General features: G+C 41.7%; 3 protein-coding genes across 3 annotated transcripts in view; 1 reads left to right on the top strand and 2 right to left on the bottom strand.

Moving 5' to 3' along the window:
• mettl13 (methyltransferase 13, eEF1A lysine and N-terminal methyltransferase) overlaps window positions 1-5068 on the bottom strand; it is a 6239-nt gene extending 1171 nt beyond the window's left edge. The window contains exons 1-8 of the mRNA XM_032525647.1: window positions 4803-5068; window positions 3629-3901; window positions 3046-3514; window positions 2743-2942; window positions 2450-2639; window positions 2043-2222; window positions 569-781; window positions 333-464 (exon numbers count right to left, since the gene is read on the bottom strand). Coding sequence (XP_032381538.1) covers window positions 333-464; window positions 569-781; window positions 2043-2222; window positions 2450-2639; window positions 2743-2942; window positions 3046-3514; window positions 3629-3901; window positions 4803-4955 — 1810 coding nt within the window. The 5' untranslated portion in view covers window positions 4956-5068. The remainder of the gene's footprint in view (window positions 1-332; window positions 465-568; window positions 782-2042; window positions 2223-2449; window positions 2640-2742; window positions 2943-3045; window positions 3515-3628; window positions 3902-4802) is intronic.
• A 97-nt stretch (window positions 5069-5165) lies between these two features.
• Window positions 5166-8056, top strand: itpa (inosine triphosphatase (nucleoside triphosphate pyrophosphatase)). Its single transcript, XM_032525648.1, has 8 exons — window positions 5166-5283; window positions 6192-6249; window positions 6341-6405; window positions 6485-6558; window positions 6650-6681; window positions 6793-6905; window positions 6990-7066; window positions 7800-8056. Exons 1-8 carry the CDS (start codon window positions 5221-5223, stop codon window positions 7936-7938), a joined length of 621 nt encoding a protein of 206 aa, XP_032381539.1. The 5' UTR covers window positions 5166-5220; the 3' UTR covers window positions 7939-8056.
• A 3849-nt stretch (window positions 8057-11905) lies between these two features.
• The window catches only part of rangrf (RAN guanine nucleotide release factor), a 2733-nt gene continuing 1759 nt past the window's right edge, over window positions 11906-12879 (bottom strand). The window contains exons 2-4 of the mRNA XM_032526492.1: window positions 12713-12834; window positions 11993-12578; window positions 11906-11943 (exon numbers count right to left, since the gene is read on the bottom strand). Of these exons, the coding sequence (XP_032382383.1) occupies window positions 12002-12574 (573 nt within the window). The 5' untranslated portion in view covers window positions 12575-12578; window positions 12713-12834 and the 3' untranslated portion in view covers window positions 11906-11943; window positions 11993-12001. The remainder of the gene's footprint in view (window positions 11944-11992; window positions 12579-12712; window positions 12835-12879) is intronic.

The raw sequence follows: 12879 nt of genomic DNA on the forward strand, positions 1-12879 counted from the left end.
ATGTTAGTTAGCAGTAATTAGTCTGTGCCTATGTTATCTCCTTACATATAGCTACATTCTCCGTCTCTGCTGATAGGGAATGATTGAGATTTCTCTTGCACAACTACCAGAAGACTTACAACTTTCAGACAGGTTGCTCACGTCATATCTACGTCTAGGTAGCAGTTCATTTTCACATTCACGACATAACACAAACATATACTGACCTAACAATTTTAAAAACGGTTTTGTGTGACAGGGCACCTTTAAATTAAGCCAATGCATGTGTCATTATTCAATAGAAAACATTAGATACCACCAGATGGAGAGATATATTGTTAAATATACTGTACCTCTGGGGGTTAGAAGGCTGCGGACTTTCTGCAGGATCAAGGTTTCTACAAAGGCAGCAGGAGGACAGCTCATCCCCACAGTACTATCTTTATTGTCTACATCGAACATGATGGCATCAAACAAGAGACCACCTACAGAGGAAAAAAAAAAAAAAAGCCAGTCACTTCTTAGGTAATATATTCACTGGAGTAGGCTTACTTTTAACGTCTCTCTCCTAGACTCCTGCTTCACTAACCTTCCTTCTCCAGGGCACAGATGCGTTCAAGGCCGTCCCCAAGAGTGACAGTCAAACGATCATCTGGTCGAAACCCGAAGAATTCCTTTGCCACTTGCATCACAACAGGATCCAGTTCCACGACCTCGACAGTAACACTGGGCACAAAGTCCCGCAGAAACTGAGGCAGACCTCCTCCACCGAGCCCCACCAGGAGCACTGACACCGGGACATCTAAAGAGGAAGAAAGAGGGGATGAAAACATCACAGGTAAAGCTCAATGAAGTGGAAAGACACTGCAACGCTGTAGATTTCCTCCTGCAATCCACCTCTACAACCTCAAAAAACAACAACAACAACAACAACAACAACAACAACATGAAGCTGCCATATGCTGCCATTCAAGCAAAGTCTTTTTCAGGGACGTCCCTGCTAATTTCAGCTAGACAATGCCATGCAACATTCTGCACAAAAGTGTAGCTTCGTAGTAAAAGAGTGCGGGTACTAGACTGGCCTTCCTGCAGTCCAGACCTGTCTCCCACTGCAAATGTGTGGCCATCATGAAGCGCAAACAATGGAGACCCTGGACTGTTGAGAAACTGAAGTTGTACATCAAGCAAGAATGGGAAAGAATTCCACCTACAAAGCTTCAACAGTTAGGGTCCTCAGTTCCCAAACACTTACTGGGTGTTGTGGTAAACATTAGATTAGATTAGATGATACTTTATTCATCCCACAGCGGGGAAATTCCTTTGTTACAGCAGCATTCTCTACAATGATAGCAAAAACAAACAAACAAGTAAACACACAAGAAAAACAGGCAAACAATAGACAATGTGCAGAAAGGTAGACTGAAGTAAAGTAAGGTAAGGTAAAGTAAAAGTAAAAGTGGCGTCACATGAGGTATTGTAAAGTAAAGTGCAGTTGCCATAGTACAAGAAAACAACATTGCAGTGTTGTAAGTGACGCTAAATTTAAATTGAATATTTAATTAAAGTGATAATGCGAAAGCAGGTAACCATAATATAAGTTATATTCACCTGTGACCATAAATAATATTGAAAAAGTAAGTACTTGTAATGGAAAAATATAAATACAGATAAAGTTATACAGACTGTGTGGATTCAATGAAAAACAGGAACAGAAACTACAACATTATCAGGTAGTGCAGGTGTTGTAGAGTCTGACAGCGGCCAGGATGAATGACCATGCCCCTGTCCCAGCTTTTTTGGAACATGTTGCAGGCATCAAATTCAAATTGAGTGAATATTTGCACAAAAAAAACAATAAAGTGTATAAGTTTGAAGAATAACTAACTTGTCTTTGTAGTGTATTCAACTGAATATAGGATGAAAAGGATTTGCAAATTATTGTATTCTGATATTATTTACGTTTACTTCCCAACTTCATTGGAATTTGCAAGAACAAAATAGAAAAATAAACCACAAACCAAATAAACATATGTATAAATGACAACACCATAAGCCCATCTGACCTTTGTTCTGTGCCGTGCCAACCCCTAGCATGGCCAGGCCCGCCACCATAACCTCATGGTGAGCGCAGCAGAGGAAGCCGCTGTCCACTGACAGAGAGGTGGAAGATGTTGTTGTTGTTGTTGTTGTTGTAGCAGCTGTTGCCTTGAGCCTCTTTTTGTTTTTCTTCTTATGACTTGATGCTGCAGAGACATACATATTTCACTCATTTATAATTATATTGTTATAATTATTATTGTTCATTTCATTGTTTCCCCTTTTATATTTGTTATTTAGCTTCTTAGTTTGATGAGTGTCTGTTCATTTAATTGTACATGTATATGCATTGCTGGTTTTGCTTAATTGGTTATTTTATTATAAGGAAAATGGGAACATAACTAATCACAGTAAAGAAGGGGAAACAACTGACCAGTATTTGAAGGGACAAGACGGCTCTCTGATTGGACGAGGGCAACATTAGACAGGAAAACAAGTCTCCGATACAGTTCTCCGTCTTCTCCTTTGACGTTCTCCACACAGTACTCCCCGCTCAGCTCACTCACACCCCTGCTGACCTCCTCTCGCCAACCCAAGTCACCTCCAACTGACAGAAACGGCACCTGAATAAGGACAGAGGACTCAAATGATTACAATGATGCACATTTTTGCAACAGAAAAAGAAAATTTCTAAAAATGATTTTGTGTATGTGTGTGTGTGTGTACCTGCTGGTTTGTTGGCATACCCGGGGGAGCCAGGTCCATCACCATTGGTGAGAGTTCTGACTGGACAGCCTGCATGTCCGTGTACTCCTGATTCCTGTGCATTGCCACAATAACCAGGCGCCGAAAGTTAGCACTGGCTGCCAGCTGCCTCCGCCCCTCACTGGAGCTGTAGAGCCAAGCTGTCTCACTGCCTTGAGGAACTGACAGGATAAACAGATTGGGGGGGGGGGGAGTAATCATTAAAGAAGGGCAAAACCCAACCACTGTGACTTACATGAGAAGGCAAAAACATGATGAGCTTACCAATAAAAATAGCAAACGGGTTTGATCTTGGCACCTTGGCACCTGGAGGACAATCTTGTACTGTGAGAGAGTATCTGGGGAGGCCAGTGTTGGCGTGGCAGAGAGTGAGCGAGGGGTTCGAGCTGGCATCTGTGCTTGTACGGAGTCTCTTTTTCAAGACAGAGTAAGCCTGATGCTCCCTTACAGCAGACAACAACTCTGCTACCTGTAGGAGACGAGTAGGGGCTCCGTCTTCTCCAAGGCACATCTCCAGAATAGGCATGGGCATAGGCTGACGAAACTTGGTGCAGACCAGAACAAAGACCGGCAAAGCAAAGGAGTCCTCTTCTTTTCCCAATTCCTCCTGCAGGCAGTGGAGCCTCACAGCCCACCCCATGTGAACAAAGTGCTCCACGGCCAACTTGATCACGCTCTCCTGAGCCAACGTCACACAGACATACCGGCCGCCGACACTTAACACGCGGCCCACCTGCAGACACAAGAACACTGCTGTGACAAGAATGCACAGACGTGTGTTGAGAAGTCTACAGTGTGAGGAAAACACATATGGTCTGTGCACACCCTGACCCTTTGGTTTTCTTACCTCAGTGAGCATGCTCCTGGCCAGTGCTCCTTCTTCTTCTGATGCCATGGCATCTAGTGTGCCCTTGTCCAGAGCAGCCTGGTAGCTAGCCTCCTCATATGGAGTTTGCGTAGCATCCACCTGCTGGAAGGTCAGGCCTGGCCGGCGCTCAGCGTTTCTCTGTTTCATATGGGTCACCACTGTCTCACTGATGTCAATATTAGTAAGATGTTTGTAGCCAACATCAAACATCTGTTCACTCAGCTCAGAGTTACCACATCCGACCACCAACACCTGCAAGACAGAAAAACAATACGCCGTTAGTTAATCAGTTATTGATTTTTGCATTGATTTTACGGAAGTACTGTAAGTATAGTTTCAAGGCACTTTTGCTTTGTTTTTTATTTCCATTTTATGCTATATTATACTTATAGTCCATTACATTTAAATGCAAAATATTAGACTTTTTACACCTCTATTTGACATCTATTGTTGCTTGTCAAATTATGCAAAACACATGATACACTTCTTAAATATGATGCTTCTTTAATGGTTCCATGGCGTGAGAATATCACTTTATGAGGTTTTTTTTAACAATACTATGCGTTCCCCCAGCCTCCCTATGGTCCCCCATTGGCCTCACCTTGGCTTTTACATTGCACCTTTAACACCTTGAGCAGTACAATGCACATGAATGAAATATAAGCTATCCAGTGAAATGCTCACATGGGTTGTTGTTTTTTTATAATACGTGCTTTAGCTTTTGATATTTAATGTACTATCATGCCAATCCACAGTACTTTTACTTCAGTGGGATCTTGAATGCAGGACTTTTTCTTATAATGGGAGTATTTTTACACTGTGGTATTTGGCATCTGAATACTTCTTCCACCACTGAGACAGGACATACTGCGTGTATTATTATGTAATTAACCCTTAATGGATAAGGAAAGAAATGTACTTTATTTAATCACTGGCATACATATTAGCAGGAAGTGAAGGAATAGTAATATGATGCAAATAACAGCATTTGTTTATGTTGTTATGACGGCAATTCTATATGTTGTGTATAGCCATACTTGTACATATCTTTCTAAACAAGTTATTGAGTATAGCCATACCTGTACATACCTTGCTAAACAAGTTACTGTGTATAGCCATACCTATAAATAGCTTTCTCAACAAGTTATTTTACCTTATCTTTGACTTTGATGTATTTATGCAGCACGCCGCAGAGTTTGTTGTAGTCGCCATACCATTCAAAAGCCTTCTCTCCGCGCTTCTTAAAAAACCTCTCCCAGTACTCTGCGGAGCTGAACTCCTCGGCAGTGCGAGGTAGAAGACTCATTTTCGGCTGCGGTGCTTACAACAGCCTGAAACGTTTCAGTTTACCGTGACAGAGCGTGCTGTCTGCCACTTCTGCACATGGCACGCCACTTCACAAGCCGGACAACATTGCTGGCAGTACAGCTCAGTGATTGGACGCTTTATGTCAAGGCGGGGTTACACCGTACGCGATGATTCGCTGTGGCCCTGAGAGCTGCTTTCATTGGCAGTTGCTCAGCCGGAAGTCTTCGGTCCGATATTGTTAGTCCTCCGGGGTGTCATTCACTATGGCTGTGCCTGCTGGAAGGTCTGTGGTCTTCGTGACTGGAAACGCGAAAAAACTCGAAGAGGTAAGAGTGAAACATTTCACTCCTGAGACTGATTATAAGTTCAAGTTCGTGCTGTCTTGTCTTAGCTAGCTAGTCGTTTCAGGCAGAATACTTCCACACGAATTGCCTTCATGCTGTTCCAGAGTAGGCCTCCACAATAAATCGCTATTTGATCGAAATCGCAATATGGACTAGTAGTGCACTATTCAAATTGCAAAATATGTGTATCTATCTAAAACATATCTAAAATAAAGTATTGTGGTGCTGCACAGACATCCGTGCCAACATATTACACTTCAATCTTTTTTTTCTTCAATAAAAACGAGAATAATGAAATAAAAATGATCGTTCCCTATAATATCGTGAATCATATCGTGTATATATATATATATATATATATATATATATTAGTGGGTGGCAGTAGCTCAGTCCCTACCGGAGGGTCAATGGTTCAAGTCCCCTTTCGGACCAAAGTACAGAGTGTGGACTGGCAGCTGGAGAGATGCCAGTTAAAGTCCTGGGCACTGCCAAGGTGCTCTTGAGCAAGGCACCGAACCCCCCTCAGCCACTCAGGGCGCTGGTCCAGCACTGGCAGCCCACTCACACTGACATCTCTCCATTAGTGCATGTATAGGACCCGAACATGTGTGTGTATTTCAGGCCTGTGTGTAATAACAACAGAGTGTAAATTGTAATTTCCTCATAGGGGATCAATAAAGCGTATAAATGAAGTTAATATCAGTCAAAAATAAATCACAATTAGATAAATGTTCCTAATATTGTGCAGCCCTATTCCAGACAGTGCTAGCTAAAAATAGACAGTTAACATGATCTGTAATTTAATAAATACATACATATCTTGTTTCATTTGACAAAAATCCGTCCTGCTAGATTCTATGGTTGACTTTCACTTTGGTCACGTCCATCAGGTCATTCAGATCCTGGGAGATAGGTTTCCCTACAAACTAGTGTCAAAAAAGATTGACTGTAAGTATCAGAACAGAGACCACCAGTAGAATACATATTTCCTGTACTCATTGCACACTAACAATAACACACTAACTATGTTTGTCTCTAGTGCCTGAATACCAAGGGGAGCCAGATGAGATTTCCATACAGAAGTGTAAAGAGGCTGCACGGCAGGTAACTGTACTGTCAGGCAAGTTAGTATTCTGTATGATGAATGAGTGAAACTGATGCATTGCTCTTTTTACACCCTCAGGTTGATGGGCCGGTCATAGTGGAGGACACCTGTCTGTGTTTCAAGGCGTTGGGAGGCCTGCCCGGACCTTACATGTTAGTAACAACTTCCACGTCTGTTGAGCCATTTTGTCTTTTAATAGTAATAATTAACAGTAATAATTACAACTAAACTATCTTTTTGTAGAAAATGGTTCCTGGATAAACTCAAGCCAGAAGGTAAGGACGATAATAGATGAGACTACTGAGATATTTTAACAGAGGTATTTAGAGTTGGGTAGAAAAAGCGAATATGTGCATTTCTAATCTTTTTTTAAATGTTTGTTGTAGGCTTGTACAAACTCCTAGCTGGGTTTGAAGATAAATCAGCATGGGCTCTCTGCACCTTTGCTTTCTCTGCTGGGAAAGATGAGCCAGTACAGCTCTTTAGAGGGAAAACAGAGGTGAGAGTCTCTCTCTAACTGCCTCAGCGTGTGCATGCGTTTGTGTTTTACTGTCCACTCACTCTGTCCTCTGGATATTTCAAGGGACACATTGTGGAACCCAGGGGGCCTCGAGACTTTGGATGGGATCCCTGTTTCCAGCCAGAGGGATATGACAAAACGTGAGCAAATTCCTTGTTCACACCACAAGGGGGAGTCAGCCGTCAACATATGTAACAGCCCATTTAACCCTTGTGCTGTCTTCACGTCAAAATCTAAAATCAACAATTTTGTTGATGCTTTTTTTTTTTCCTTTTCCTTTTTCTTACGTTTTTGTCTCTTTTTCCCACACTGGATGTTTTTTCAACGTTCAGCACTACGTAACACTAAAGTTTTAACTTTAGTTTTACAGTTACTTTTGGAATTTATGGTCAATAAACCTCATTTTTAGGAAACTATACCTAATGTTTTAATTAGAAAAGCAGAAATTAGGAATTATTTAGACTCAAATTAAAGGAAAGCATGTGTGTTGATGGCTAATCACAGGCTGGAATATGTCAACTTTTACTCAATACTATTTCAAAAGCACTTCAATTTGTTTTTCAAATGCTATAAAATTGATTAAGACACCCCAAAATGAATGAAAGTAGAGATTTGTACTTTCCAAAGAGCGTTGTGTGGAATGAATCATGTTATTTTGGGGAATTAAAAAGAACACAGATATAGGAAAACGGGTAAATTTGACCCGAGGACAACATGAGGGTTAACAATGACTTGAGCTTTGCAGATTAGTTAAAAAAAAAAACATCATTATGGTTTTCACTTTATGTTGTGCAATAGAGATTATTTATCAGTATTGTGCCAAACATGAACACACATCCATTCTGATTTTAACTACTTCCCTTTCATCTGCAGCTATGCTGAACTGCCCAAAGAGGTGAAGAACACTATCTCACACCGCTACCGGGCGCTTGCAGCCATGTCTGAGCACTTCTCTCAAACCAACAGTACCTCACCAAAGGGCAAGAAGAAGAAGAAGAACCAGGAGGATTAAAGAATCATTTTAGGCTCACTTCAGGTTCTGAGTCTGCACAATGCATCAAACCTCAAGCCGTTGGATTTGACCGGCCGAGGATACTCCTTATCACTAAGACATGTTTTATTGTTGGGTCGGAAACTTCTGGCAGACAACAAATATGTGATGTAGAATCTGCAGCGGAAACTGTTTATTTTTAATAAACTTATTTTTCAACAAATTCTCTCTGTGTTATTCTTGGTGAAGATGTCCTTGTGTCAGGGGTAGGAATGTTCAGGAAATGAGCATATCAAACATGTCTTCCAGATAATATGGGAAGATAGATCTGTGTTTCGCAGTGGATACTCAAGGACAACCTTTAGAGTTTTTGCCTGCCAAGACAAAAGTAGACCTGGAGATGAGCATGAATTATTAAAAAAAAATCGGAGCTTCAGGATCCTGATGAGAGCAGCAGACTGCTCCGAGACTGGGGGATGAAATTGTTCAAGCTGGAGTCCAGAGGGGGGGACGGTGGGGGGTGTTTGGGTAATAAATGACCCTGGAGCTGGAAGTCTCTGAGTAGAAACCATGCACACACCTGTGACTGATGCCTTCCAGATGTACTAAAAATGTCACACATGCACAAATACACATCCTGCATGAGACCACCAGAACACAGAAACAACTAATCGTGCTGTGTTTTATCAAATACTTCATCTACTTTCTTCAACACAGATTGATTGGCTTTTTGCATACTTTCCTCCTTTATATTATATCAAGCTGAGACAAGAAAGTGTTTGCATCCTGGTTATCAATGATACTAAGCAAGTAAAAGTGACACTTCTTGAGAAAAAAAAGGTGCTGTAGGTCGTAAAATGACCAGACCACTATGTATGCTAAGACCTCCAGTTCTGTTTGGGGACCTGCCAGGAAGTAGCCGGTTTTTGTGAGAAAGAGCAACAAAGCTGTATGCATCTTTATCAGGGAGACTACAGTTCACCTGTCAGCCAAGTTTTTTAACAGGCTATGCAAGATGTGAACCAGACTTCAGGTCACTAGAGGTTAAAGGCATGGCTATGAAGGCATCCCTTCTTTTCCCTCTTTTCCTCTGTGACTCAAAGTCAACACAGTTCCTGTCAGTGCTGCAGCATTCAGTGGGGGCCCCTAGGTACTGCCCATACAGTACGCATTCCAGACAATAAAGAGTCCGCTAAGAAGTAGATGGAATTGTTGCAAAAATACATGTTGTTTTTAACTCCATTCTTGCAGCAGCTTACACTGTTGTCATTCTTCTAAATGCATTCCCTCCTTTGTACAACGTTGGGGTAAACAGCAGACTCATGTGATGTCCCGTACCACATGCCCCAGTTTAAACTAACAACCACAACTGGCTAAAATGAACAACATAGATGTTCTTAATATGATATACAGTACTGTGCAAAAATCTTGGACTGGTGTGAAATAATGCTGTAAACTAAGAATGCTTTCAAAAATATAAATGATTGTTTTTTTTATCAATTTACAAAATGCCAAGGGAGTGAACAAAAGAAAAATCTAAATCACATCAATATTAGGTGTTAATACCCTTTGTCTTCAAACTAGCATCAATTCTTATAGGTACACTTGAGGATTGTAGACGCAGTGGTCGGCCAAGGAAACTTAGTGCAGCAGATGAAAAACACATCAAGCTTATTTCTCTTTGAAATCGGAAGATGTCCAGCAGTGACATCAGCTCAGAACTGGCAGAAACCAGAGGGACCCAGGTACACCCATCTACTGTCCAGAGAAGTCTGGCCAGAAGTGGTCTTCATGGAAGAGTTGCAGCCAAAAAGCCATACCTTCCGACTATGTTTTTGTGCATAGTTGAGTTGCTCTGCCTTGTTTCTATGTCGGAGATTTAACTTTATTACTTCTGATTTTGAAGGGAGATAAGCTTGATGTGTTTCCTTGGCTGACCACTGCATCTACGATCCTCTATGTTGCCTGACTTTTTGCAGGTGTACCTATAGGATTTGATGCTGGTTTGAAGGAAAAGGGTTAGCAACACCAAATATTGATTTAGATGTTTGAAATCATTCTTAGTTTACAGCATTTTTTCACACGAGCCTAAGACTTTTGCACAGTACTGCATGTAGTCACAGTTTAGATGAGACACAATATGACATTACATCACATCAATATGACCTAAATTTGTCTAATAAATTTAAAAACAGGATTTGTTTCGCTTGAATTGAATCTTTTGCAGCCAGGTTATTGTGATGAAATTGTGGTTTCCAAGCCGACAGAGCCTGGGTCTGTCTGGGGTTTCTCCCTAAAAGGGAGTTTTTCCTCGCCACTGTCGCACTCAATGCTTGCTCTTCAGGGAATTACTGGAATTGTTGGGTCTTTGTAAATTATAGTGTAATACTGTGGTCTAGACCTACTTCTACTTGAGATAAGTCTTGTTATGATTTGATATCATAAATAAAATTTGAATTGAAATGTTTTCTAATGATAAAATGCCTAATTGTACCTCTGCCTTTAATGATTCTCCTGTGATAATCGATTAAAATGAAATTTGTTAAACCCCTCTGCATCACTGGGCAAAATGTTTGGGACTACTGCACTAGAGTAACCCTGTAGCCACTCTGTAGTAATGGAAAAAAAGCTTCAAGTCTTCTCATGTCTTAGAAATTGTCTCCTGGCATGAACTTTGAGTCACGTGCTTGTTCCAAAACACTCCACAGCTCTGAAAGACAGGATGTTTTCTGACTTTATTAGAAAACAAAAGAGAACCCAGCCTGTTTATCCAAGGTAGTCAGAAGGAGGCTTAGCTTTTGTGTTAGTTTAGATGTTGTGGTTAATGAAGGAATGTGCTACTGGGATCACTGAGAGGAAAAGATGCCTGACTTTATGAGATCTTAATCTGTTGTGAATGCACCAGAGGAATAAGGAGGGTTTGATGTGGCTTTGGGTAGACAGACTGTACTTCCTCTTATTTATGGTTAAAACCCGAATTCTCTGAGGGGACTTCTATTTAACAGCAGACCCCCCCCCCACACACACACACACACACACACACACACACACACAAAATATTAGCACACGTGACTGAGTAAAAGTCTTAACTCGGGTTTTACCTCACAGCAACAAATAATGAGGATCAATTTCCATTCTATAAATTTTGTGTTTCACCAAAGTCACCCTTGAATGAACATTTTCCAATGTTTTTCAAGGCTAATGAATTACTCCACCATGAGGCCACTGCAGAGAATGATGAAAACAGTTGACCTAATGCATATTCCTGCTGAGATTCCTTCTCTCAATTTTTAGTATTTATGACCAAACTCAGGTCCCACTGAAGACTCTATGGATATTAACTGCTCCAGAGAGAGTTTAAAAATGGAACCTCAATTCACTTTTCATCTTCTGACATCCACTTTGCCATTACACAAATATGGAGATTAGAAAATTAGAGTAGCACAAATTCAGTGTTATAAGTGACTATAACTAACTTTAAGTAACTATATAGTGGTCTGTAAGGGGTGGTTTGTGCATTACAGATACTGGCAAGGCTCTACTCTGTTAAATGTTTGTATCTAAGCATAAAAACACACTTAAGGATGGTGGCCGAGTAAAATAAAGGAAGAGAGGCTTGAGAGTAATAGAAGGGGAATGTGGCGGGAAACAGAGATGGGGTAACTTTGCACGTCTGTGACGCTACGTCTCAAATCTCACATTTCTCTCAGGTCAGACGTGCCTTAACAATAAGATTAACGTGATTATGTCAAACCGATCTAAAGGTCCACACAGCACAGGCTACTTTTAGAGCATACTTAACCAATTAAATGTTAATCAGGTGATCCAAAAACAATGAAATGGTTCAAGATTTCCCATGCCATTTATTATGACACAACGATCATTATATCATGAAATTTTAAATGTGAGAGACAACAAGGAACAAAGTCCACATCAAAGGCAGAACAGAGTGTGACATGGCAGCGACGGGGCCCCCGCTCAAAGGAATTGCTGCTGATTTTTGTGGATCCCCAGCAAAACACAATATAATATGTTTAAATGTGCCTCAGACAAAAGGTCCCATGCTGAGAAAGCAGCAGTTGTTCTACCCAAACAGGCCCGGGTTGTGCAGGGTCAGAGTCTGCAACAGGCGCTGGAAGTCCTGCACCGTCCATGGCTCTCTGTGCGTCTCCGCTGAGGCAGCACTGCTGCTCTCAGGGCTGATTCTCTGCGGGTCGTTGAAGGATATCAGGACATCTGTGGAGAACTGTGGCAGACGGAACAGACCCAGGTGAAGGGTCACTGTATTCCTCGCTTCTTCGTTGAATTTGGACACACACTGGGTCCCAGTCAGCATCCAGGCGGAGCTGCAGTCTGACAGGGACAGCTCAGATTTGGACAGAGACACGACACTGGTCACTTGAAAAGCACCTGGCTCTAGAGCTTTGTTGCTGCCCGCGATGTCTTCAAAGTGATACCTGGCAGCGTCTTGGTCCGCCACCTGGTCCTGGTACTCCACCAGCTCCACGATCAGGCTCTGGTCGGTGTGCTCATGGGCGAACACCTCCTGGTTGTCCGGGATCTCCCTCAGCTCACTGGTGTCTTTGGCGCTGTGAGGGAAGACGGCGGACAGTGCCCCCCCAAACAGAGGATGAGACTGAGCTCCAGCACTATGCATCTTTCTGTGAGGACCGTAAACAGCAACAAATACAGTTTTTAACTACGTGAAGTCACAAAAACGCCGTCCGCTTATGTACATAACATGAAAACGTAATATTATATCTGTAATTAAAGTATAGCAAAAAAGATAGCTTACCAACTAAGCCAGAACTCTCTTCCGGTAAAAGTTTCTCTTCTTCTCTTTCTATTTTAGGCCCGCGAGACGCAAGTCATGCGCACTGCTGCCATCTACAGGTGAGGCATGATATGCACCCTCAACTGGTGGTGAAATTATTAAAATTGGATTAATTAAAATGAATGTAT

Source organism: Etheostoma spectabile, chromosome 9, assembly GCF_008692095.1.
Source record: "Etheostoma spectabile isolate EspeVRDwgs_2016 chromosome 9, UIUC_Espe_1.0, whole genome shotgun sequence".
NCBI lineage: Eukaryota > Metazoa > Chordata > Actinopteri > Perciformes > Percidae > Etheostoma > Etheostoma spectabile.